Genomic DNA, 27,089 nt, shown 5'->3' on the forward strand with positions numbered 1-27,089 from the left:
GGGAGTGAAATCCCTTCCCTAAGGGAGGGAGGAAAGGGAGAAGCCAGTCTGAGAGAGGACACAGCATGTGAGGGGGACACAGAAGAGACCTGTGTCTTTGGGGAAAGCCATGGGCATCCAACAAATATTAGCTTACTTAGTGCTTGTTAGTAAACGTGGAATTTCACTTCAGCGGGGACTTCATCTCAAGCCAGCAGTGACATGGGTGGACCATTAATTAGCCTGATGTGTACTTTCCCCCAGTCATTTTAATCCTTTTGCTGAGGAAATATTTTTAATTTTTTTATAGTTTAAGGAATAGAGGCTTAGGTAGATACTTATAATCCTGACCTCAGCCCATGCCCTCTGTTTTCCTGAAGCTGTAGGACAGAGAAGAGTTGGAATTGGAAAGGAAGGGTAGAAAACAACAGATACATTGGAAGGGAGAAGGGGAATAAATACATATATATATGTATATATATATATATATATATAGCCACACATGTGCCAGTCAACACACTTAGTCCCTTCAGCAGATCAGAATGATGCCAACCAAGCCTCTACATTGACTGGCGAGCCTGCCACATATGGGGAAGGAAATGTTCAAAGCAGAGGGAGTGACAGTGAAGAGAAAACCATGGGCCACAGCTATAGTGAGACAATGCAGAGGGAAGGTGGGGGCACCCGACTTTTGCACTATATCACACAGGCTAGAAAATCCCATGCCTAATACTGGGGGGCAGTCTTGTGTTCCACCCACTTCCTCCCCAACCACCCTTTTTAGCCCTCTTCTTGAGACACTCAGGCCCTAGCTAGGCGTTTTATTCTAGGATTAGTTGTGCAATCCTTGGTTTCTAGTCTGCTTCTTTTGTAAAGGTTGGATTAAGCTAGATGGGAATGCTGAGAACTGTAGAGATTTTTTTTAAATGAAGTAGAATCCAGAGAAAATGTCAAAGCTGCTTCCACGTAGCACCTGCAACCAATTACTTCCCCTCCCTGTCTGGGGAATCCCCTCGACAGAAGGTGTACATCCTTAGAGCAGCACTTTCTTCTCAGCAAAGGCCCCACTGGTGCCAGATTTTAACCTGTACAGTGGAAGCCTCAGCCTTAGGGTGGTTTGTATAAGAGGGCCATCTGAGGTCTCCTTGAGGACAATTCTTTGGTGCAGATCCTGAGGGTAGGGCCCAGTTTCACGTTCATGGCACTCATGAGGTGTTCTTTAAGCCATAAAAGGACATTTCCATCAAACTCCTGGGAAAAAAAACTCCTCTGCAATCTCCTGGAAGCCTTGTAGAGAAGCAACAAATCTATATACCTCTACACTCCAAAGGCTAAGATTACTAGACAGGAACACAGGGTCGATGTCATGAATCCTGGCATAGGCAGAGCCAAATGGAAGTTTCCCAGGTCTCATTCCCCATGCCCAGCTCTCACTGATAAAGGCCCAAGATGTTGGAGAGAGTGCTTTCATCATAACTGAAATTCCCTGAACCCCAGCTAGAGTGCTCTTGACCCCTGCTGCATTTGCCCTGGATGATAGCATGGATGATCTCAGAGGAGCAGAAGCAGGGTCCACACTGGTGAACACAAGATAGTGAGCTTCCTGAAACTCTTTCATTTTTTTTCCCTCTTCAGCCAGAACTGGCAGCTACAGTTCACACAGTACCTCTTAGGGCAACTCATGAAGCAGAAAACTCTTGGAGCCATAGAACTCTTCTGCAGGAGTGTACTTCCCACAGCGCTGGAACTTTGGGAGATTTGTCTTCTTTACTGCTGAGTAGACGGGTTGTCCCCTTCACTGGAGCTGCCTGGCTGATTCTTATTCAGCCCTGTCGGGAGGCCAGTCTACAGTGGCTTATCAAACTCTTTCAGTAATGGAGAACTTTGGAAACGTTTCTGCTCAGTCCTGGATACCAAAGCCCTCAGTTATCTGGGTGAGCATGTGGGGCTTCACAGTGCCTTGCCGAGGTTTGAGTCGCCATCTGTCTGGATACCATGGCTAGTGTAGAAGGTGGTATTGATGAGCAGGGGCCTTGGCTGCCAATTCGTCGCTTGGTGAATTAGCATTCCCATTGGTCGCTAGTTCAGCTTCTTCTCCAAGACTGCTCTCCTCGTCCATGGTCTTGGACTCTCTGCTGCCTGAGAACCCTTGGCAGGAGCATTGAACTCAGCGTGGAGACATCATCTCCCTCCTCCTTGCATTGGACAGCCGATGTCTGGGGCTGTCCAGTCAGTGCAGAGACTGCACGAGGAGAACAGCTGGGCCCTGTGTTGTGGTGGCTGAGGGGCAGTGAGGCTCGTGGGTGCAGGCGCTGCTGGGCCAACTGGAGGTGCGTAGCTGGGTGGAGGAGTACTGGGTCTGATGGTGCTGGAGCTGTAGCCAGTGGTCGAGAACAATCTGCGATCGGATAACCACTTGTTTCTTCAAGAGCTGGATCTGTTGCTGTTGCTAAATCAGTGAACGGGGCTTGATGGGAGTGACCGAGTTCGTAAGGGTCTGGCTGGGAGCAGGTGTGGCTGTCCGTGTCAGGTTCGTGCCCTGCTGACCACTCCCATCTGCTTCTGCCTTCCTGGCCACTGCACTTTCTGCCTCTGGCTAACATTCGGGCTCAGTCACTGCCTGGATGTAGGCAAGGGCTCCACCTCTCCTGTGCCTTTCCTCGGGCAGCTCCTGCCACCACCTATTCCTCATGAGGGCGACTCACCCAAAGGCCCAGGTGCAGGCCCACCTCTTCCTGGACCCATGAGCCTATGTCCAGCCTCCACCAGCTGGACTAAGGTTAACAAACTGACCTGAAGTTCTAGAGGGAGTCTGAGCCACAGCTAGAGCCTGGCAAAAGGCCTGGGGTAGGCCAGAAAAGAGGCATTAAAAAGCAAAAGCTTTGCTGTCAAAGATCCATATAGTCAAAGCAATGGTTTTTCCAGTAGTCACGTATGGATGTGAGAGTCGGACCATAAAGAAGACTGAGCACCGAAGAACGGATGCTTTCGAATCGCGGTGCTGGAGAAGACTTTTGAGAGTCCCTTGGACAGCAAAGAGATCAAACCAGTCAATCCTAAAGGAAATCAATTCATTGGAAGGACTGATGCTGAAGCTCCAGTACTTTGGTCACCTGATGAGAAGAGCCAACTCATTGGAAAAGACTCCAATGCTGGGAAAGATTGAAGGCAAGAAAAGGGGATGACAGAAAATAAGATGGTTGGATGGCATCACTGATTCAATGGACATGAGTGGGAGAAACTCCAGGAGATAGTAGAGGACAGGGAAGCCTGGTGTGCTGCAGTTCATGGGGTCACAAAGAGTCAGACATGACCTAGTGACAGAACAGCAACAAAATGGGGAATAGCATTCTGAGTGGAGCCTTGGGCTGAGACCTGTTGTTCCTCATTGTCAAGTTCTGTACTCAACTGTATCTGCATGGACTCCAGGAGCCTGAGCAGATGGTACCTCCTGCTGGACTACAGCCACTAACAGGCAACAGGATGAGTTGAAAACTAAAGGCACATTCTGGACCAGGGTCTGCTTTACCTAGGATTGGTTTCCCAGCTGCGGTCTTGGATACACCTAGGCCTGGGATAAGTAGAGGGAGAAGGATGTCATGCTCCCCAGTAGCAAAGATTGGGTCAAAGTTGTAACACCAAAAGAGTTCATTCTGGGATTGGCTGGTGAATGGGGAGGCTGATGCCGTGGCCTGACTGACTGGGGCCTGGGTGGTGCTCAGCTGCTGCTTCTTGCTGGCATTTGAGGTGCTGGTCTGCTGCCTGGCAGCAGTTGTGGCCAGCTGGACCACAGCCAGGCCATGCAGCTGGGCCTGCTGAGCTGCCGCTGGACACAAATTGGTGTAAATACTGAGGCCCACGGAGCTGCCCCAGCAGTGTCTGCAGAGCCTGCCCTGCCTTTTGTTTATAGTATGCCTTGCCTTCTGTTGGCACTAGTCTCCATGGTAGCGGTCCAAGGTCCCCCGGGCTGGTGTTGGGCTCGAGCACTTCATATCTAGCTCTGCGCCTAGGTCCCCCAGGGTGGCCCACCTCATGTGCCAGTTGTTTTGTCATCAGTCACAGTGGCGGGGGGGTGTCTCACAGAGTCCTGAGGAGAGGAAGCCCCTCCGCTCCACCCCTTCCTGGAGGGGCAGGGCACAGGGCTAGGGTCCTGCCAGGCCACTGAGGCTGCCCTCCATGACTGTCCTTTCCTGCTAAGCCCAGAGGGTAAAGATGGCAGGACTGGGACTGAGGCCCACCTGGCCTATTAGGTACTTATGAGGAAAATTGGGGTATTCAGTGAGGGAAGGGGACTAAATGAACAGTAACAATGATAGTATTTATCATAATCACATTGCAGCTTTTTTTTTTTTTAATGGAGAAACTATGTCTTGCCAAGAGCTTTGGAAAATCATTGATTTGTTCAACAAACATTTATTAAGCCCTGCCCTGTGCCTGTGGCTGGAAATATGAGATTAAGACACAGTCTCACCTCAGTTGCACAGAGAGAGGGCAGGGATTAGGGAAATGCTGATTCTCACCAGAATCTTGTGTGGGAGGCAGTGGTATCTCCATTAGCAGGTGATGAAACTGAGGCTCAAAGGTAAATGAAATCATGTTTAGACAGCTAGTAATTCCCAGGGCTAGGATTCAGTTGTGCTGTGTCTGTACATTTGAGTCTGCCATAAAAATGGAAAGATTTCTATGAATTAGAGATTTTCTTTTTCTTCTCTCACACCCAGATGCCTGTTGGTGGCCTTGTCATCTTCTTGCTCAATCAGCACCAAGATAAAGGAGCCCAGCATATTCTGAGAAATCTCTTAGGAACTTCCACCTCACCACTCACACTAAGCCAAGGAGGTGGGTTGAAAAGGGAAATGGGTGGACCAAAACCACTTCAAACAACTCACAGCCATGCTTTCCAGTAAGTAGGCAACTGCCCTTTCCTAAAAACCTCTGCCATGTAAGCAGATTCCATCTCCCCTTGTTCTCCCAGATTCTCCAGGGCCTTCCTCCACTGACCGGAAATCACATCCAGATGCACAGGGTCGCTGAGGCTGGTCTGCTCCCTCTGGCACCTGTAGGATCCACTGTCATTGCTGCCGGCCTGAAAGCTGTAGCTGGGCTGGTTCTGGGTGTGGATGGAGCTCCCGTTATGGAACCACATGGTGAGGTTGCCGTCATAGAAGCTGGTCCCCTGGCACATCAGCGTCACACGATCCTCCCTGAGCACATTGATCCACGCAGGCTGGATGCTCACCACAGCTTTTGGGAGATCTGCTGAGGGGCAGAGAGAGGAGGCAGCGTGAGGAAAAGGGACCCCAAGGGCCTAAGCAGACCCCAGATCTCAGATGATGGAAAACTGTGGCCGTGCTGGGGAGATCAAGAGAAGAACCCAACCCAGAACAGTTCTGCAACTGAAGGCAATTCCTCCAACTCATGTGGCCACACAGGGGCCCCCAGGAACCCAGATTCTCTCAGGGAGCTTGGCTCCTCCTCAGAGGAGAAGGTGTGGGGTAGGGAAATGGGAGAGGGGGCAAGTAAACAGTCTAGAAACACAAACACACCTCACCCAAGGAGCTCTACCCAGTTCCTTCTCTCTGTCCCTATTTCTCTTTCTCTCTCAAACTCACACTCACAGACATGCACATACACACACTACGCATACATCCTTTGGGGAATCACTCCCCCACCCTCATAAACTGAGGCATTTGGACACTAGTGGATAAACTGTCTTCCCAGCTGGATGAAGACAAGGGGGCCATCTGGTGGAGGTGCCAGGCTGAGAGTCAGAGGTCACATTTCTCGTCTGACCTGTTTCATTCTTTGTCCTTTAGAACAGACCTGTCCTGACACCCAAGAACAGAGGGGTCTCTATGGCCTCAGAAGAATAAGAAAGAGTGAGACAGACTGGAAGACCAGTCTGGGGAGCCCTGGATTCAGTGACCAGGGAGAGCCCCACCCCCTACCAGTCCTGGGTGGTGGAGAGGCTAGTGGTGCTGAGAAAGCAGTGCCCAGCAGTGTTCACCCCACCCAGCTGCAGCCAGTAATATCGCCTCTTAGTTCTCTCCAGGGTAACAGGCCCTGAAGACTTCAGATATATGCAAAGCAGATGATTTATCGACCCATGGGGATAACCTAAGCAGATCATGTGCTTCTGGATGCGGCTGAAACTAAAATGTCCTGGGCTTGTGGTTTAGTTTGGGGAGAAGAAGGCAATTGAGACAGAGGACAGTTATTTTCTGTGACAGAATCTGTGAGGTCTCATCATAACAGAAGCAGGAGGGCCGAGGCATCTGTGTCCCTTGGCTGCCCACCCCTGGTGGCTTCAGTGGGAGGGTGGGAAGCAGGAAGGAAAAGGGTGCAGGGCTCCTTGTGGGTGCAATTCCTCTTTCCTGGCTCTACCTCGGTCCTGGGTTGCTGGTGCATCCAGAGTTCCTCCAGACAGGGTGCAGGCAGCAGAGAGAAAGGGTGGCTGGGGGACAAAGGGGATGTGGGGGAGCACTTACCAGGTTTCCCAGCAACAGGAGCTGTGAGAGAGAAAGCAAAGATCAGCCTGGTGTTTGCATATGATGATTCATCATTACAAATAGTCATCAATCCCAGGTCAGATTCCCTTCACCTGCACAAAGATTTCCCTCTCTGCGTTATTCCCTTTCTCTTCTGCATCACCCATTTCTCCTTCTCAGCTGGGTATTTCCTACCAACATAAATATGCTCCAGGATGTTTCATTAAAAGGATAAAAATTTCACTTGACCCTGCACAGAATTCCAAAATTGTTTCTCTGCTCCCTTTCCCAGCCTGATTTCTCAGTTCTTTTTCTACATTAGCTATCTTCATTTCTTCTCTTTCCAATCACTGAACCTCACTAGTCCACTAAAACTTTTCTTATCAAAATAACCAGTGACCTCAATGACAAATTAAATGGATATGTTCTATTTCTCTCCCAGACTCCCCCTGTATAAGTGTATATCTTTACCATCTACCCAGATATTCATGACGGAAAACTGAAAATCTTCTTTTATTCCTCTCCCTCCCAAACCATCTACCTTTGCACCAGTAAATTCTTGTTCATCCTGCTTCCAATTAGTCCTTAAGTGCATTGACTCTAGTCCACATCCAAACTACTTTAGGCTACCATCAGCTTTCTTCCATCTCCTAACTTAGCTTTTCCCTTCTTCTGTTCCCCCTGCACTTCATTCCCCACAGAGAAGCTAGAATCATTTTTAAACTAACAAATCAGATATCAGCCCCCTGCTTACAAGCCTTCTAGGTTCCTCCTTTGCTCTTAAAATAAAATGTAAATATTTACAAGGCCCTTCATGTCTCCAGCTTCATCTCGTGCTCTACTTTGCCGATTCACTGAATTCCAATAATACCAGCCCTCTTTAAATTCTTCAGACTTGGAGCTTTTCTGTATGCTGAACTCTCCGAACCCACTTCCTTTGTATCTTCAAATGGCTTAATTCTTATCTTGCTTCAGGTTCTAGCCTAAAAGTCACTTCCTCAGAAAATTCTTTCCATATCATCCTGTTAACACAGGCTATTCTCTCATCTCCCCCACAACAACTGTTCTTATCAGAGTATCCTGTTTACAGCTTCATAGCCACTTCCCAATTTATATTTATGCATTGTGCTTTTTTATTTATTGTTTGTGTCCCTCAGTAGAATGTAAGCTCAAAGAGGGCAATAGCCAGGTTAATTTTGTTTACCAATACTCTGAAAATCATTGAGTGTTACCTAGGTGAGAGATAAGGGAACCCAAAGTTGTGATGACATAGAAAGTGAAGATGAGGACATAGGCATAAGAGAAATTTAATAGGCAGCAAGAAAGTGGCACTGGATGAGGTATGGGGGGTTGTAAATGGGTGACCAGGAAAATAGTTAATTGTGCCCATACAAATAGAAATGTTAGGAGGAGAAGAACATTTGTGAGGGGAAGATGATAGTTGGAGTTTGAATGTGTTTTGTTTCTGAGCTGACAAATCAATTTGCAGGTTTCCAACCGGGAAAGTGGAAATATAAAATAGTATCTGACACAGCAAGAAAGATAGGTTTGGAAGTTATTGACATAGAAGTTAGCTAAAAACCAGAGTGTGCAGAAGTGACAAGGGACAGTACAGGAAATGGGTAAAGAAGTAGGACTAAGAGGAGGAGGAGAAAAACGAGTAAGAGATGAGAAAAGTAGAGAGAAGTCATCTTCCACTTATTCACTAAACAAATACTAGTGAATATTAAATATGTTCATAGTCTGTATCGTCACTTTAAGGGAGACAAAAGGCTGTCTCTCCCGTTCACTGATAAATCCCCAGGTCCTAGAACCGAGTCTGCACATAGCATTTATTTCATGTGTAAACAAGGTAGTTTGTGGAATCTTTGGAAAGCAGAGAGTACTTGTACACACTGCCTGGCTCTAGAGGAAAATCTCCCTGCAAGAGTAGGATTGAGCTTTATTAAGTAGGCAGTGCAGCAGCACTGAAGGCGTTCGTGAAGTATAGTGGCTCACCCACAGCTATAGTTGAAGAAGCCCTGGCTTCAGTGTGTATCGGGGATTCAGAGAAGAGGAGACAGGCGCAGTCAAGACTAGACCAGAATGTGTTGTAAAAGATGAGTTACAATCAAAACCACAATGAGGTACCATTACACACCAGTCAGGATGGCTGCTATCCAAAAGTCTACAAGCAATAAATGCTGGAGAGGCTGTGGAGAAAAGGGAACCCTCTTACACTGTTGGTGGGAATGCAAACTAGTACAGCCGCTATGGAGAACAGTGTGGAGATTCCTTAAAAAACTGGAAATAGAACTGCCATATGACCCAGCAATACCACTTCTGGGCATACACACTGAGGAAACCAGATCTGAAAGAGACACATGCACCCCAATGTTCATCGCAGCACTGTTTATAATAGCCAGGACATGGAAGCAACCTAGATGCCCATCAGCAGATGAATGGATAAGGAAGCTGTGGTACATATACACCATGGAATTTTACTCAGCCGTCAAAAAGAATTCATTTGAACCAGTCCTAATGAGATGGATGAAACTGGAGCCCCTTATACAGAGTGAAGTAAGCCAGAAAGATAAAGAACATTACAGCATACTAACACATATATATGGAATTTAGAAAGATGGTAACGATAACCCTATATGCAAAACAGAAAAAGAGACACAGAAATACAGAACAGACTTTTGAACTCTGTGGGAGAAGGTGAGGGTGGGATGTTTCAAAAGAACAGCATGTATACTATCTATGGTGAAACAGATCACCAGCCCAGGTGGGATGCATGAGACAAGTGCTCCGGCCTGGTGCACTGGGAAGACCCAGAGGAATCGGGTGGAGAGGGAGATGGGAGGGGGGATCGGGATGGGGAATAAGTGTAAATCTATGGCTGATTCATATCAATGTATGACAAAACCCACTGAAATGTTGTGAAGTAATTAGCCTCCAACTAATAAAAAAATTAAAAAAAAAAAAAAAGATGAGTTACAGAGCAGTGGAGACCTAAATCCTTGGTGACACCAAAAAGGCATGTGGACAAAAACGCCAGAAGTCTCTCCCAGGAATCTTGCCTAGGCCTCACATGGATATCACCGTGGCAGGAGCAGGGAAGTCTGCGCCTCTCCAGGCCTGAGCTCCTTCGTGTGAAAAAGTGAGGAAGTTCAGTGTGCTCCTTTTTCATACTAGTCTACTTCATTCCATTTCACCTTGCTCATGGGGGAATACTCTGCCTTCCTCATCTCCACCTCTTGTCCCAGAATCACCCAGCACCAAGGGCCAGGGCTCCCAGCACTGACCAGATTTTACTACCCATCATAGCATGTAACTTGGGAAATGGCTGGTTGCATGTCTTCCTTTGGGGCCATCCTGAGGTGGATTTGATGGTCATACTCCAGAAATTGAATTTGCGGGGATATTCCTGGTGATAAGGCTCCTCTACTTGGCCTTCCCTAGACTCTTTCTCCCACCAGCATTATCAGTCCATGGTCCCTAGCCCAGGGCTGAGAACATGGCCAGAAAATAGCTCTCAATCACAGCCTAAGATCCTCTCCTTCTCTTTAATCAGTGATAGGATACACCTCCTTGTCTGCACAGTGAAAACAGACATGCGTGATGTCTCTGGTCTCACAAGTGATGATTCTAGAATTGCCTGGCTTATGTATTCTCTGGTCCCTATTCCCTGGATAACCGGGATCCTCTTGTGCTTTTTCCCATGTGGATCTCCTTTCGCATAAAGAGAACAGGCTTCTTCTGTCTGAAGTGGTTTCAGGGGCACAAAGAACAGCCACTGCCCCCCACCACAATGTGTTTTATTGCTTCCCCGCATCTCCATGGTATCACTGACTCAATAGACATGAGTTTGAACAAACTCCAGGAAATGGTGAAGGTCAGGGCAGCCTGGCATGCTGCAGTCCATGGGGTCACAAAGAATCGGACACGACTTAGCAACTGAACAACAACATCTCCTATATGCCTAAGACATCATCAGCCCTCTGGCCTAAGATTTGGTCCCAGTGAAACATACATTTCTAAGGAAGATAAACACCTTGGCCATCGTTAGTCCTTCAGGTTTGGCTCACTGGACTTTCCTCAGAGCTGGTTCTGCATGGTAGGTGGTAGATTACCAGGGACCTTGGTGCCCAGTGACTTTGGGCAAAACACATAAAAAAAAAACCCTACTTTTGCCAATTTCATAATTTCCCAAGGCCAGCAAGGTTGTCAGAATGTGATTTTCATCAGCCTGGCTTCACCCTCCTGACTTTCTTGATGTGCTGCCCACTGCAGCCCTCATCCTTGCCCCAGCCCAGCCCCAACCCAGGTGGCAGCAGCTGACTTAGAAAAGCACACCTGCCCATGGTCCTGCTCTGCTGTCCCTGCTGGGACCCCGACTCACCCAGGAAGAGCAGAGCTGTCCACAGTAGCATGTGGCCCCAAGGATGCCATGGCATGCAGTGAGCTTGGTTCCTCCTGGCAGCAGGGAAGGCTAGGAATGAGGGGATCCCCATCACCTCCTGGAGCGAGCAGGTTGCTCTGACAGCCCAGCACGGCAGACACTGGCTTCTCTCGAGGCTTGATAGATTCCACCCAGAGGGCAAATTCTGGAGTCCAAAAGAGGAAGTGAAAAGAAGTGTTGTTTTATCATTGGCTCCTCCCCTTCCACCCTCTTTCATCTAGAGAGTTCCCTCCCAGAAGATTCAGGGCTTCCCAGAATGAATCTGGCTCAGTCCCACTCCAAATTCACGGAAAATGTAGGAACTGGGAAACAAATTCTCCTCCTTCTCTGGGGCCACAGCTGGGCTCAGCCCCAGGAAGGAAGAGGGGAATGGTCACCCCTACTCAGCTCAGAACTCCCTGTCTGTCTCTGTCTCTTTGGAAAAGGCAATGAACGAGAGTGTGCCAGGGGACTCCCCGTGCTTCTAGATCCATTTAGAGGTGCAGACACTGGCATCAGACTCCTCCTGAGACTGAGCAGAGAGGTTTGAGGCCACCTTTCCCCATCATTTGATTGCCTTCATTATCATAATCCAGACTCCATTTTGGATTGTGGAACAAGGACAGAGAAATGTGTCAGGGTGGCAATAGAATGATCATACCTGTCTTTTATCACCCCTTGTCTTTCATTCTTTTTAAAAAAATATTTAGTCATTTATTTATTTGACCACCCCGGGTCTTAGTTGCAGCATGTGGGATCTTTAGTTGTGGCATGCAGACTCTTAGTTGTGGCATGTGGGATCTAGTTCCCTGACCATGGATGGAACACTAGGGCCCCTGCATTGAGAGTGTGGAGTCTTAGCCGCTAGACCACAAGGGAAGTCCCTGTCATTCATTCTTGTACTCATCCCTCCAACAAATATCTTTCGAGGAGCAACTCGTGCCCTGGTTCTTCTCACCCTCATTCCTATCACTGTTCCCGTCACTGTGGCATGGTGAAAGAGCAGGACTTTGGAGCCATATTGGTCTAATTTTGAATGACAGATGGCTTCTCAGAACTACAGATTCCTCGTCTGTATAAATGAAGATTAACTTGTCTATCCTTCAAGCAGAATTTCTCAGCCTCAGTGTTATTGACATTTGGGGCCAAATAATTCTCGATGTTAGGACCTGTCTCATACACTGTAGAGTGTTTAGACCTCTCCCCACCAGATGCCAGGGGCAACCCCTAATTGTGAAAATAGAAATGTCTCTAGACATTGACAAATCTACTCTTGGGGGCAACCTTGTTGCTGACTGAGAATCACGGCGGTCACAGTTTTTGAAAATTAAAAGAGACTTTGTGTGCTAGCACAGGCCCTGGTGCATTGTGGGCATCCAGTCAATGCCAGTTCCCCTTTTCTGCTTTCTGTCATCATCCTTATCACCATTTGTTCACCCTCAGCATCCCCAGAACATGAGATGCTCTGGGATCTCTCTCAGGACCCTCTGCTGGGGCCTCTCTCCCAAATGCTCTCTCAGGAAACAAGCTGTAATATTCAAGGAAATGATATTGTAAAATCTGTTCTTACACTCTATAGTCTTCAGAAGCCTCAGCAACCCCCCTCCCCCTGCCCTGCGTTGGACAAGGCTTTACTACTGGCCCCATTTTACCCCATCTCCCACTCCCAATCTACCTCCAGCCCCTTGTCTGATTTTTAGGTGAAAAAGTTTCTTTAACCAATGTCAAGACTCCAGTGAGCTGTTATCAACACTTTAAAAGTTAATTTATATAATGTGACCCACAAATTGGAGCCACCCCCAGTACAGCAGCCCACATCATAAATCCAAGCTTAGGTAAGCCTGCACTTACAGGAAACACCTGTCCAGGAGCTTAACATACATCAATCACTGTCTTCCAACTCAGCTTTAGTGACTTTACCTTACTCTAAAAGTCAGGATCTTCTGGCCTTGTAAATAAACTCCCAACCTCCTAGCCACTGAGGCCCTGTTTCCACATGGCCTCTTGTAAAGCTCTGTAAAACTTGACCTTGCCCAAATCCCTTGGGAAGAGTTCTGCTTATGAGGAACTGTACTACCTCAATCCATGGCTTGCTTTCCCCTGAATAAAGGATATCAATCTTGTAACTAAATCACTTTAGCTTTGTCATTGGACAGGTAGGGTATATCTCATTTTATTGTGCTAACTTTATTGAGCTTTGCAAATTCATTTTTCACAAATTGAAGACTTGTGGCAACCTTCGCTGAATAAGTCTATTAGTACCGTTCTTTTTTTCAACTGCATTTGGCACACTTGGTGTCCCTGTGTCATATTTTGGTAATTCTCACAATAGTTCAAACCTTTTCATTATTATTATGTGTTATGGTGATCTGTGATCAGTGATCTTTGATGTTCCTATTGAAACTGTTTTGGAACTTTTAGCAATAGGGTCATAAATTAAGGTGTGCACATTGTTTTATAGACATGATGCTATTGCATACTTTATAGACTATGGTATAGTGTAAACATAACTTTCATATGCACTGGGAAACCAAAAAAATTGTGTGATTCATTCAATTGCAATATTGGCTCTACTGCAGGGATTTGGAGCCAAACCCGCTATCTCTGAGGTGTAATCAGTAATGTCAGTGAAGTGTAGTATAAGCACAGCTACTGAGGTTCTGTGGTTGGCTCTGAGATGAAAGTGAAGGTTCCTGCTGAGCCACTTTATTTTGCTGCCTCTTCAACTGCTCTTCAGCATCTCCGGTAAATTTCTCTTAAATCAAGCTCCACCTATTTGCCATTTGGAGATCAAGTTTGTTTGTTCTAACCCTTTTAGGTGGACATTTGGGGTGTGAGCAACTCCAGATATTTCGTGGTGAGACCTACTAGGCCACAACATTTGAGTTTATGCCCAATCTCAGCTACAATGCAAGCATCTACAGGAAGGACAAAAAGATCTCAGGAACATGCTCTGGCAGTCAGAAACAGTAAGTCGGGTTGAACTAAGGAGGATCATTTAAACAAAGGAAAACAATAAGAGCCCCTTATGCAAAAGACTGGAAAAAGGGAATGGCAACCCACTCCAGTATTCTTGCCTAAGAAATCCCATAGACAGAGAGTCTTGGCAGGCTACAGTCCATCAGGTTGCAAAGAGTCAGACATGACTGACTGACTAACACACACACACACAATACAAAAGAAAGATGATGGCAGCCATCAGGAAACTCAGAAAGCTTGCAGTGAGCCCACAGAACAAACTGCTGAGGGACTTGGGAAATGGAATTAAGACTATAAATTTGGACTATTTTGACCAAAAGCACATCAAAATCTAAGTAGGCACAAGACAAACTCTTGAAAGCCATCAGAGCATCTGCCACTATAAAGACATATGGGAATCTTAGAAACCAAAGCAGCAAAATTGGTGGTCACAGACTACACATTTAAAAGCTGTTAGAGTGATTACCACCTCTGTCTCAGACTCCTGGACTAGGAAAAGTTGGTCAAGGAATGGGTTAGGCTGACAGTACGTCATGTGCCAACCTCACAAAAATTTCCTAATAACCAGGTACACCGTTGAATACCATATAATCCCCAACCTGGAGGCACATCCCTGTTAGGCATTAACTTGGCTCTGAGGAAGGCTTTCTTATCTCTCCTTGCTATTCTTTAGAACTCTTCATTCAGATGGGTATATCTTTCCTTTTCTCCTTTGCCTTTCGCTTCTCTTCTTTTCACAGCTATTTGTAAGGCCTATTCAGACAAGCATTTTGCCTTTTTGCATTTCTTTTTCTTGGGAATGGTCTTGATCACTGCCTCGTGTACAATGTCACAAATCTCCATCCATAGTTCTTCAGGCTCTCTATCAGACCTAATCCCTTGAATCTATTTGTCACTTCCACTGCGTGAAGAGCTGACTCATTTGAAAAGACCCTGATGCTGGGAAAGATTGAAGGCAGGAGGAGAAGGGGATGACAGAGGATGAGATGGTTGGATGGCATCACTGACTCAATGGACATGAGTTTGGGTAAATTCTGGGAGTTGGTGATGGACAGGGAGGTTGGGTGTGCTGTGGTCCCTGAGGTCGCAAAGAATCAGACATGACTGAGTGACTGAACTGAACTGAACTAAACTGTATATAATCGTAGGGATTTGATTTAGGTCATACCTGAATGGTCTGGTGGTTTTCCCTACTTTCTTCAATTTATGCCTGAATTTGGCAATAATGAGTTCATAATCTGAGCCATAGCCTGCTCCCGGTCCTGTTTTTGCTGACTGTATAGAGCTTCTCCATATTTGGCTGCAAAGAATATAATCAATGTGATTTCAGTATTGATCATCAGGTGATGTCCATGTGTAGAGTCTTCTCTTGTGTTGTTGGAAGAGGGTGTTTGCTATGACCAGTGCATTCTCTTGGCAAAACTCTATTAGCCTTAGCCCTGCTTCATTCTGTACTCCAAGGCCAAACTTGCCTGTTACTCAGATATCTCTTGACTTCCTACTTTTGCACTCCAGTCCCCTATAATGAAAAGGACATCTTTTTTGGGTGTTAGTTCTAGAAGATCTTGTAGGTCTTCATAGAACCATTCAACTTCAGCTTCTTCAGCGTTACTGGTTGGGGCATAGGCTTGGATTACCATGATATTGAATGGTTTGCCTTGGAAAAGAACTGAGATCATTCTGTCGTTTTTGAGACTGCATCCAAGTACTGCATTTCAGACTCTTTTGTTGACTATGATGGCTACTCCATTTCTTCTAAAGGATTCTTGCCCACAGTAGTAGATATAATGGTCATCTGAGTTAAATTCACCCATTCCAGTCCATTTTAGTTTGCTGATTCCTAGAATGTTGACATTCACTCTTGCCATCTCCTATTTGACCACTTCCAATTTACCTTGATTCATGGACCTAAAATTCCAGGTTCCAATGCAATATTGCTCTTAAGTATCTCCATTAGTTGGAAAAGCACAGCTGCCTGTTTGTAATTCATTGTGAAAGGGAGCAGAGTATGTCATCCCAAAATATGCTTCTTTGGCATAAGAATTGTCTTGACCTGGTTATATTTAAGAAACAGCAGACACTGGGAAAGTTCTGAAAACTGAGAAGTTATTCTTTGTAAGGGAAATCTACATCTATAAGGGAGAAATATCAATAACCTGAGATATGCAGATGACACCACCCTTATGGCAGAAAGTGAAGAAGAACTGAAGAGCCACCTGATGAAAGTGAAAGAAGAGAGTGACACGACTGAGTGACTCAACTGAACTGAAGGGAAATTTCCACTTATAAGTGTCAGTGTATACCAGGAACAGAAGATGACTCTAAGCACAAGAAACTCTTATCAATGGAGAAGGCACAGACTTAAATCTACGTAACAATCTTGTTCTTTACTGTACTTTTCTTGATAATCTCCCCAGACTGGCTCCTCAAATTCTGAGAGTGGCTAAGATTCCCTGCTCCCAATGCAGGGGACCCAGGTCAATCCCTGGTCAGGGAACTAGATCCCATGAGCTGCAACTAAGACTTGGTGTGGCCAATAAATATTTAAAAAAATTTTAAAAATAAAAGGGATAGCTTCATTTAAAATGTATGTATCTTGAAATAGGAAAGGTATGAATAATTGAAAAATCAGAAAAGCCCAGTGATCAAAAGCATGGACTTTGTAGACAGGCAGACACAGATCAAAAGCCTCATCCCTTACCAACTGTGTAATCTTAGATATGTTAATCTTCCTTTCTAAGCTCCATTGCCTCATCTGTAAAATGCAGATTACTTCTTACCTTAGGATGTTGTAAAGATTAAATGAGAAAATTCATAAATCATGCTGTTAATAAATAAAATTCAACTGACTATATTTTAAATATCTTATTGGCTTTACTCAATAATTCATGAATCAGGTAGCATGTAATCTAGCAGATAGGAAAGAATTCTGAGATGTTGTACAAAATGAAAGACTCTTATAGGCTGGCCAGAGCAGGAACAGGAAGTTATATTAGGGGGAACAAAAAAAAATAGATTGCCTGTGTCAGGGTTACTTTCCTTTAGGAGATAATAGGGGGTCTATCCCTGCTATCTAGGCAGATTATCTAACTGGTGCTTATCTAACTGGCAATTACTGACTGATCAGTTTAAGATTCCATTTCTGGGAGAGCCCAAACTGCAATAAAATTTCAATTTCATGATGTAGCATTTAGCACAAGTGACTCCATTTTGGATTTGTTGTTTTTAACAATCTTTAATATGGAACCTGGCATACAAATTTAGTCTTTACCATTATTATTGCTATTAAAAGAATATAAGATGAAAGAAATTGAAGGCTACACAAACCAATGGAAAGATATACAATTCTTAGGGATTGGAAGATTCAATATTCTTAAATAGTTCATATTACCCAAGACAATCTATAATTTCAATGTAATCCCTGTCAATATATTGATGGCATTTTTCACAAAACTATAGCAAATAATTCTAAAATTTGAATGGAAACACAAAAGATCCTGAATAGCCAAAACTATCTAGAAAGAAGAACAAAACAGGAGGTATCACATTCCCTGATTTCAAACTTTACTACAAATTTATTGTCGTCAACACAGTATGGTACTGGCACAAAAACAAACACATAAATCAATGAAACAGAATAGAGAGCCCAGAAATGAACCTATACTTATACGGTCAATTAATCTATGACAAAGCAAGCAAGGATATACTATAGGAAAAAGTCTCTTCAATAAATGGTGTTGAGAAAACTGGACATCAACATGCAAAAGAATCAAACTGGATTATTTTTCACACTATCTATAAAAATAAATACAAGATGGGTTAAAGAATTATTGTAAGACATGAACCATAAAAATTCTAGAATAAAACATAGGAAGTATGCTCTTTGACATTGGTCTTCACAATAATTTTTTTGGATATGTTTCCTCAGGTAAGAAAAACAAAATGAAAAAAAAAAACAAAAACAAATGGGACTACATCAAACTAAAAAGCTTTTGCACAGCAAAGGGAACTATCACCAAAATGAAATGGCTGTCTACAGAATGGGGGGAGATTTTGCAAACAATATAAATGACAAGGGGTTATTATCCAAAAGATGTAAATAACTCATACAGTGAAGTGAAGTCAGTCAGTCGTGTCTGACTCTTTGTGACCCCATGGGCGGTAGCCCAATAGGCTCCTTTGTCCATGAGATTTTCCAGGCAAGAGTACTGGAGTGGGTTGCCATTTCCTTCTCCAGAGGATCTTCCCAACCCAGGATCCCCACACAACAAAAACCAAAATCAAAAGATAAATCAATTAAAATGGCAGAAGACCTGAATAGACATTTTTCCCAAGAAGATTACAGATGGTCAGTAGGCACATGAAAAGATGATCAACATCAAATCATCAGTTCAGTTCAGTTCAGTGGCTCAGTCGTGTCCGACTCTTTGCGACTCCATGAACCGAAGCAAGCCAGGCCTCCCTGTCCATCACCAACTCCCGGAGCTTACTCAAACTCATGCCCATCGAGTAGGTGATGCCATCCAACCATCTCATCCTCTGTCGTCCCCTTCTCCTCCTCCCCCAATCCCTCCCAGCATCAGGGTCTTTTCCAATGAATCAACCCTTTGCACGAGGTGGCCAAAGTACTGGAGTTTCAGCTTCAGTGTCAGTCCTTCCAGTGAACACCCAGGACTGATCTTTACGATGTACTGGGTGGATCTCCTTGCAATCCAAGGGACTCTCAAGAGTCTTCAACACCATAGTTCAAAAGCATCAATTTTTTGGTACTCAGCTCTCTTCACAGTCCAACTCTCACATCCATACATGACCACTGGAAAAATTGTAGCCTTGACCAGACGGACCTTTGTTGGCAAAGTAATGTCTCTGCTTTTGAATATGCTATCCAGGTTGTTCATAACTTTTCTTCCAAGGAGTAAGCGTCTTTTAATTTCATGGCTGCAGTCACCATCTGCAGTGATTTTGGAGCCCCCCCAAAATAAAGTCTGCCACTGTTTCCACTGTTTCTCCATCTATTTGCCATGAAGTGATGGGACCAGATGCCATGATCTTAGTTTTCTGAATGTTAAGCTTTAAGTCAACTTTTTCACTCTCTTCTTTCACTTTCATCAAGAGGCTTTTTAGTTCCTCTTCACTCTCTGCCATAAGGGTGGTGTCATCTGCATATCTGAGGTTATTGATATTTCTCCCGGCAATCTTGATTCCAGCTTGTGCTTCTTCCAGCCCAGCATTTCTCATGATGTACTCTGCATGTAAGTTAAATAAGCAGGGTGACAATATACAGCCTTGACATACTCCTTTTCCTATTTGGAACCAGTCTGTTGTTCCATGTCCAGTTCTAACTGTTGCTTCCTGACCTGCATACAGGTTAATCAAGAGGCAGATCAGGTGGTCTGGTATTCCCATCTCTTTCAGAATTTTCCACAGTTTATTGTGATCCACACAGTCAAAGGCGTTGGCATAGTCAATAAAGCAGAAATAGATGTTTTTCTGGAATTCTCTTGCTTTTTCAATGATCCAGCGGATATTGGCAATTTGGTCTCTGGTTCCTCTGCATTTTCTAAAACTAGCATGAACATCTGGAAGTTCTCAGTTCACGTATTGCTGAAGCCTGGCTTGGAGAATTTTGAGCATTACTTTACTAGCGTGTGAGGTGAGTGCAATTGTGCGGTAGTTTGAGCATTCTTTGGCATTGCCTTTCTTTGGGATTGGAATGAAAACTGACCTTTTCCAGTCCTGCGGCCACTGCTGAGTTTTCCAAATTTGCTGCATATTGAGTGCAGCACTTTCACAGCATCATCTTCCAGGATTTGAAAGAGCTCAACTGGAATTCCATCACATCCACTAGCTTTGTTCGTAGTGATGCTTTCTAAGGCCCACTTGACTTCACATTCCAGGATGTCTGGCTCTAGGTGAGTGATCACACCATTGTGATTATCTGGGTCATGAAGATGTTTTTTGTACAGTTCTTCTGTGTATTCTTGCCACCTCTTCTTAATATCTTCTGCTTCTGTTAGGTCCATACCATTTTTGTCCTTTATTGAGCCCATCTTTGCATGAAATGTTCCCTTGGTATCTCTAATTTTCTTGAAGAGATCTCTAGTCTTTCCCATTCTGTTGTTTTCCTCTATTTCTCTGCATTGATCGCTGAGGAACTCTTTCTTATCTCTCCTGGCTATTCTTTGGAACTCTGCATTCAAATGGGAATATCTTTTCTTTTCTCCTTTGCTTTTCACTTCTCTTCATTTCACAGCTATTTGTAAGGCCTGCTCAGCCATTTTGCCTTTTTGCATTTCTTTTCTATGGGATGGTCTTGATCCCTGTTTCCTGTACAGTGTCACGAACCTCCGTCCATAGTTCATCAGGCATTCTGTCTATCAGATCTAGTCCTTAAATCTATTTCTCACTTCCACTGTATAGTCATAAGGGATTTGATTTAGGTCATACCTGAATGGTCTGGTGGTTTTCCCTACTTTCTTCAATTTATGCCTGAATTTGGCAATAACGAGTTCATAATCTGAGCCATAGCCTGCTCCCGGTCCTGTTTTTGCTGACTGTATAGAGCTTCTCCATATTTGGCTGCAAAGAATATAATCAATCTGATTTTGGTGTTGACCATCGGGTGATGTCCATGTGTAGAGTCTTCTCTTGTGTTGTTGGAAGAGGGTGTTTGCTATGACCAGTGCATTCTCTTGGCAAAACTCTATTAGCCTTAGCCCTGCTTCATTCTGTACTCCAAGGCCAAACTTGCCTGTTACTCAGATATCTCTTGACTTCCTACTTTTGCACTCCAGTCCCCTATAATGAAAAGGACATCTTTTTTGGGTGTTAGTTCTAGAAGATCTTGTAGGTCTTCATAGAACCATTCAACTTCAGCTTCTTCAGCGTTACTGGTTGGGGCATAGGCTTGGATTACCATGATATTGAATGGTTTGCCTTGGAAAAGAACTGAGATCATTCTGTCGTTTTTGAGACTGCATCCAAGTACTGCATTTCAGACTCTTTTGTTGACTATGATGGCTACTCCATTTCTTCTAAAGGATTCTTGCCCACAGTAGTAGATATAATGGTCATCTGAGTTAAATTCACCCATTCCAGTCCATTTTAGTTTGCTGATTCCTAGAATGTTGACATTCACTCTTGCCATCTCCTATTTGACCACTTCCAATTTGCCTTGATTCATGGACCTAACATTCCAGGTTCCTATGCAATATTGCTCTTTACAGCATCGGACCTTGCTTCTATCACCAGTCACATCCACAATTGGGTATTGTTTTTGCTTTGGCTCCATCCCTTCATTCTTTCTGGAGTTATTTCTCCAGAGGAGCTACCACTAATCATCAGGGAAATGCAAATCAAAACCACAATGAAATATCACCACACATCTATCAGAATGGTTATTATCAAAAGATAACACAGAATAAGTGTTGCTAAGAATGTGGAGAAGAGGAAATCCTCGTGCACACTTGGTGAGAATGTAAATTTGTTAGCCATTATGGAAAACAGTATTTGAGGAGATTGCTCAAAAAATTAAAAATAGAGCTACCATATGATCCAGCAGTTCCACTCCTGGGTATTTGTCTGAAGAAAGTGAAATCACTAATTGGAAAAGTTATATGCACCCCTCCATTAACTGCAGCATTATTTACAAACCCAAAATTTGAAAGCAACATTAGTGTCCATCTATAAATGAATGGATAAAGAAGGTTGGTGATGTATATAACCTATGGGATATTATTCAGTCATAGAAAAAGAAGTCTTGCATTTGTGACACCATGGATAGACCTAGAGAGTATTATGCTAAGTAAAATGAGTCAGAGGAAGACAAATACTGTATAATTTCACATATGTGTAGAATCTAAAAAACAAGACAAGACTTTCCTGGTGGCCTAGTGGTTAAGAGTCCACCAGCCAATGCAGGGAACACAAGGTTCAATCCTTGGTTTGGAAAGGTTCCACATGCCATGTGGCAGCTAAGCCCACATGCTGCAACTATTGAAGTTGTTGCGTGCTTTTAAAGCCCATGCTCTGCAACAAGAGAAGCCACAGCGACGAGAAGCCTGTGTGCCGTAACTAAAGAGTAGCTCCCACTTGCTGCAACTACTGAAGTTGTTGCGTGCTTCTAAAGTCCATGCTCTGCAACAAGAGAAGCCACAGCGACGAGAAGCCCGTATGCCGTAACCAAAGAGTAGCTCCCACTTGCTGCAACTACTGAAGCCCTTGCACAGCAGAAAGGACTTGGTGCAGCCAAAGATAAATAAATAAATTTTTAAAAAATAAAAAACAAGACATGAGCAAACATAATAGAGTCGTAGACTCAGAGAACAAACAGGTGTTTGCCAGCGGAAAGGGGTTGCCAGAGAGAAATAAGTGAGGAAGAATAAGAGGTAGGCACTTTCAGTTGTGAAATAAATGAGTCATGAGGACTTCCCTGGTGGTCCAGTGGTTAAGAATCCATCTTCCAATGCAGCAGACATGGATTTGATCTCTAGTTGGGGAACTAAGATCCCACATGTCACAGGACAACTACTCCATGGGCCGCAACTACTGAACCCACACACAGCTAGAGAGAGAAGCCCATGAGCGGCAGTGAAAAAACCCACACACCACAACAAAAGATACAGCATGCCACAACAAAGATCAGGCATCCCACAACTAAGACCTGACACACCCAAGTAAATAAATAAAATGAAAGGAGACCAGTGTCATAAAAAAATAATAAATGAGTCATGGATATGAAATGTATAGAGAGGAAAATAGAGTCAGTAAAAAAAAAAAGACCAGGAGAGTCTAGTCCACTGCTTCCAGTGAGGGATGGTGTTTATGGACCTGCATTGGGAAGGACAGATAAATGACTCCAGCTCTAGACATGCTTGGATTCCAGCCACTTGATTCAGAAGATGTTTTTTTCTTTTCTTCCTGTTGGGTTGGGTTTTGTGTCTCTTCCTGTTAATACAATGACCACCCTTTCAGTGGATCCCTGTAATCCCTTTATCAGTCCTTTCTATGGTTTCCTTGTTACAGCGAGTTCCTCAAGAGCTGAGGAACTACTGACCCCAAAGAAGGAGCAAGTCTGGAAGGAAAGGCAACCACTGAAGGAGAAGAAAGGATAAAGAATGATGGAGTTATAGAAGCTCTGACTTGAAGGGGCTCAGCCAGTTCCATATACCAGTATCAACAGCCCAATCTGAAAACTTTCAAACTTATGTCTTTGCATTAAAACATCGTTACCTTTGATAACCTTTTAGGAATGCAAATACACTAAGTTGTGTGGATCGTTAACTACAAGTGTGGCTTTGCTCACCAGTCACTCATTTTCAGAACAACAGAGTGCTGAAGAATTATCACGACAGGAGAGAAAAATATAAGAGAAGGAAATGCTATTTCTCAGGAAGCAAAGATACATGACAAAGTGAGGGTCTTAGACAACAGAGGGCTATTTATCTCTGAGGTCCTAGATTAGGAAGGGAGAGATGAGGTCAGATTTCAGAGAGAGCTTCGCCATATCGTGGACCTCAATGAAGTGAGGGGAATGGACAGGATGCTCTTTATCCAGAATGCTTTTGTAAATATTTTCTCCCAGTTTCTGGCTTTTCTTGTTCTCCTGACAGTACCTTTTGCAGAACAGAAATTCTACTTTTTAATAAAGTCAAGTATCAATTATTTCCTTCATGAATCATACTTTTGACATTGTATCTAAAAAGTCATTGTCATACTCGAATTTTCTCCTTTTTGTCTTCTAGGAGTTTTATAGTTTTGCATTTTACATTTAAGTCTATGATCAATTTTGAGTTAATTTTTGTGAAGTGTGTAAGGTTTGTGTCTAGATTTTTTTTTTTTTTTCTGGCTTGCAGTTGCCCAGTTTTTCCAGTACCATTTGTTGAAAAGACTGTCTTTTCGCTGTTTTATTACCTTTGATTCTTTGTTGAAGATCAGTTGACTGTATGAGGGTCAGTTTCTGGGCTCTCTATTCTGTTCCAGTGATTTATTTGTCTATTCTTCTGCCAATAACAGGATGTTCTTTGAGAACTCTTGCTGATCTAATCACTTCTCCCTGGTCATTAGGCTATGTTAATGAAGATAGACATTGATTCATTTCCAATTTTACCCAGTTCAGGCTCCATACTCTGCTTTCTCTTCAACAGTGATTCCAAGGCTGAAAGTGACCCATCTTTCACAACCGATCAGGGACAACAGTGTTGGAATCTTAGGTCACACCCAGGTAGGCTGCTCTATGGAGCAACACACAGAAGGGTGGGATATAGAGGTAGCTTACCATGACGCCGATCCTAAGCAGATGCTGTGCCACGAGGAAGGAGGTATGCCATCACCTGGAGAGAAAAACGGAAGAGTGAGGAGCCAGAGAAGCCCATCAATTGAGTATTCAGAGAGGTAGTGCTGGAGGATGAGGAGTCAAAGACAGATGGAAGTGTGATGGCTCCAGATTCAGTTTGGAAGAAATCTTGTGAAAATCAAGTTCCATTCACTCATTCCTCTTCTACATTGGCAGATTGCTAAGAAAAGACAGGTTGTAAAAGGATAAGAATATAAACAAAGGAGATCTCCATAAAACTATGGAGATGGTTGGTGGATAAGGAGGCTTATAGAAAAGTCCCTCCATGGTGGGGGAGGGAGGGCTGCTGGGAGGTCACTTTATCATTCTAGAAACTGGGAAAAGTTATTTTGTACAAGAAGACAGTGGGTATTCCCAGTTAAGCATCTGTTCTTTCCTGTGGTCCCTAGTCTCAGTAGAGGACCCCAGAAGAGTTTTCTCTGGCAAAGGTACAGAGAAGGTGGGCAAGCTGGACTAAACTTGGACCCTGGCAGAATTGCAGAAGTGAAGCTAAAGTCTTCTGGGACACCTAGAGGACAATGACAGTGAGCCTGGCAATAGCACCAAAGGCTGACCAAGGGAGAGCTTGCCCAAGGGGAAGTGATTACCTAGAGACTGAGTGGCTGAATGACTCAGTCAATACCCAGTGCTTTAACCCTATATTCACTCTATACTCATAAAATGGGGTGACTAAACAACAAGGTCCTACTGTATAACACAAGGAACTGTAATCAACATCATATCATATATCATATTATGCATATAATCTTTTATACACATACATATATGTAGCTGAATCACTTTGCTATACAGCAAAAATTAACACAACATTATAAATTAACTGTACTTCAATTAAAAAATAAAATAGAGTGATAGTGGCAGGATGAAGAAATAGATAGAGGCAAGAAGTTGTGTCCTGAGAAACATTCATTATAATGGGGAATACAGGCTGTTGTGATCTGGGCGCAGGTTGGAAAAGAATTTCCAAACGTGAGGCAGGATGAAAGAAGAATAGTTTATGAGAGTGGGGGGTGGGGGGTAGAGTGGCTGCCAGCACAGCAGGCTGGCTTCCTGTTCACCAACAGTGAACAGGGGTTCTTGATTCATTTTGATATGCTGGGTGTAAGGAGTAGGATACAGGTCTTACGGGTCATTTGCTGCTTGGATGAGGAAGGTATATTGGTTGGAGGAGTAGAGGGGAGAGTAAGGCAAATACCTTCTCCCTATATGAGGAAGGAGGGGAGACAGGTTATACTGGTCAGGAGGACCTGAAATTCGTTAATAATTACATCATTGGGGATGGGAGGAAAGGTCAATAAGTGTCTGGTTTTTCCGTTCCTGCATTGATAAAACCAAGACCTTCCTTAGTTTTATCTGCTCTTTTGTCCTTGGGTCACCACATTCCACCCTCTCTTTATTTTTAGGGCCAATTCTTTGGCCCCTTTTCATACCTTGCTCATGTCTATCTACCTATTTCCCTTCTCAGGCATTTGGGAACCCAGTCGCAAGGGAAAAAGGGCAATGATTGCTCTGGCTTCTTCAGGCTGTACAGGGGTGTCATTGGGCTCTGGGTTTCCTTTGCCTGTAGGGTATACTTAGGGAGGAAGGTGGGATCCCATGGAACAGTATGGCAGTTTGTTCTAATGTCGTCTGAGTATCCACTGGCTGGTATCCTTTTTGTAAGGCCATTTGGAATTAGATCTTCTGAACCTGTTGGGAGATGAACTTAGGTGTTAATAATGCATGATCCAAACAGTAGAAGGTGATGGCAGGTCCAAGGAGAGGTAAAAACCATGTTATATTAGGTAGGCCGTTTGATAGTTTGGTATTTGCATCTGGGGCCCCCTTTTCCAAAGGAATGTAACCATTTAGCTTGTTCATATATTTTCTTAACATTCTCTTCTACTAGACTACTACTGTTAATATATGTGCAACAAGTTTTGTTGATGAATGCACAAACTCCCCCTTGTTCAGCTAGAAAATAATCTAAGGCCCTCCTGCTGTCCATTACCACCTCTGCTAAAGAATTTAAAGACTGGGAAAGTCTTTCCATTGATCTTCCTAGACTTGGCTGAGGTCATACAAAGTGTCTGATAAATTACTTACAGTTGCTTCATGGTAGATGAAGCCTCCCCAAGAAGCAGCTAATCCAATGGCAGCTCCAATGCCTGCTAAGATGAGTCCTGTAGCTCTTTTAGATCTGGGCTGAATGGCTTGGTAAATAGTCACTCCTACAGAGCTGTTTTGCATAATCCCCAAGGTACATTGTCCTTTACACCATGCATTATCAAGACATTTGAGTGCAATTGCTTTACCTGGGTAAGGTGATGAGGGTTGTATGTGCCCATCATATGGCAGTGGATTAGTAGGGAGACCACAAATGAAGTCCTGTCTGGCTGGGACACAAACTTGTCTCACCTGGGAGGAGTTAAACCGGTGTATTATCTGGTTTCCCCAAGCAGGGGTATCATTACAATGGTAAGATAGATGACCAAAGGGAAAGGGGGCATGGGGATTTGGATCTTTACCACATGCCTTAGGAGCACTATATACTAGGCACCAGGTGACCCTACATGCTCCCCCCCCCCCCACCGCCGCCATAAGCACATTGATTGTAAGGGGTGGAGGACAGTGGTGTAGAGGTCACAGATATTGGGCACTGATGTGTAAGGTTACCATAGCCTAAACCATTTTTGCATCTTGGATGGTTAAAAGTCAGAAGTGAAATCTGGGAGGCACCAAATCCCTGTATATTAGTCAGGAGGTGGTTGCATGAGCCTCCACTGGGCCCTGAGCGACAACAGTTCCCCTGCTGGGTACAGTTCAATGGGCCTGGCTTTTGTTTCCTGTCAGGTTAAGGTGAGGAGTTAATTGTAAACATGGGAGT

General features: G+C 44.1%; 1 protein-coding gene across 8 annotated transcripts in view; it reads right to left on the reverse strand.

Moving 5' to 3' along the window:
• Positions 1-24,214, reverse strand: part of FCGR2B (Fc fragment of IgG receptor IIb) — a 30,631-nt gene extending 6,417 nt beyond the window's left edge. For 2 of the 8 annotated variants that reach the window (XM_043876542.1, XM_043876548.1), the window contains exons 1-4: positions 24,146-24,211; positions 10,852-11,056; positions 6,468-6,488; positions 4,981-5,238 (exon numbers count right to left, since the gene is read on the reverse strand). In XM_043876542.1, coding sequence (XP_043732477.1) covers positions 4,981-5,238; positions 6,468-6,488; positions 10,852-11,056; positions 24,146-24,148 — 487 coding nt within the window. In that variant the 5' untranslated portion in view covers positions 24,149-24,211. Of the gene's footprint in view, positions 1-4,980; positions 5,239-6,467; positions 6,489-10,851; positions 11,057-24,145 lie in introns of all 8 variants that reach the window. The other 6 variants (XM_043876543.1, XM_043876550.1, XM_043876549.1 and 3 more) reach the window with 6 other exon arrangements.
• Between the last annotated feature and the right edge of the window lie 2,875 nt (positions 24,215-27,089).

This window comes from Cervus elaphus, chromosome 20, assembly GCF_910594005.1.
Source record: "Cervus elaphus chromosome 20, mCerEla1.1, whole genome shotgun sequence".
Lineage (NCBI taxonomy): Eukaryota > Metazoa > Chordata > Mammalia > Artiodactyla > Cervidae > Cervus > Cervus elaphus.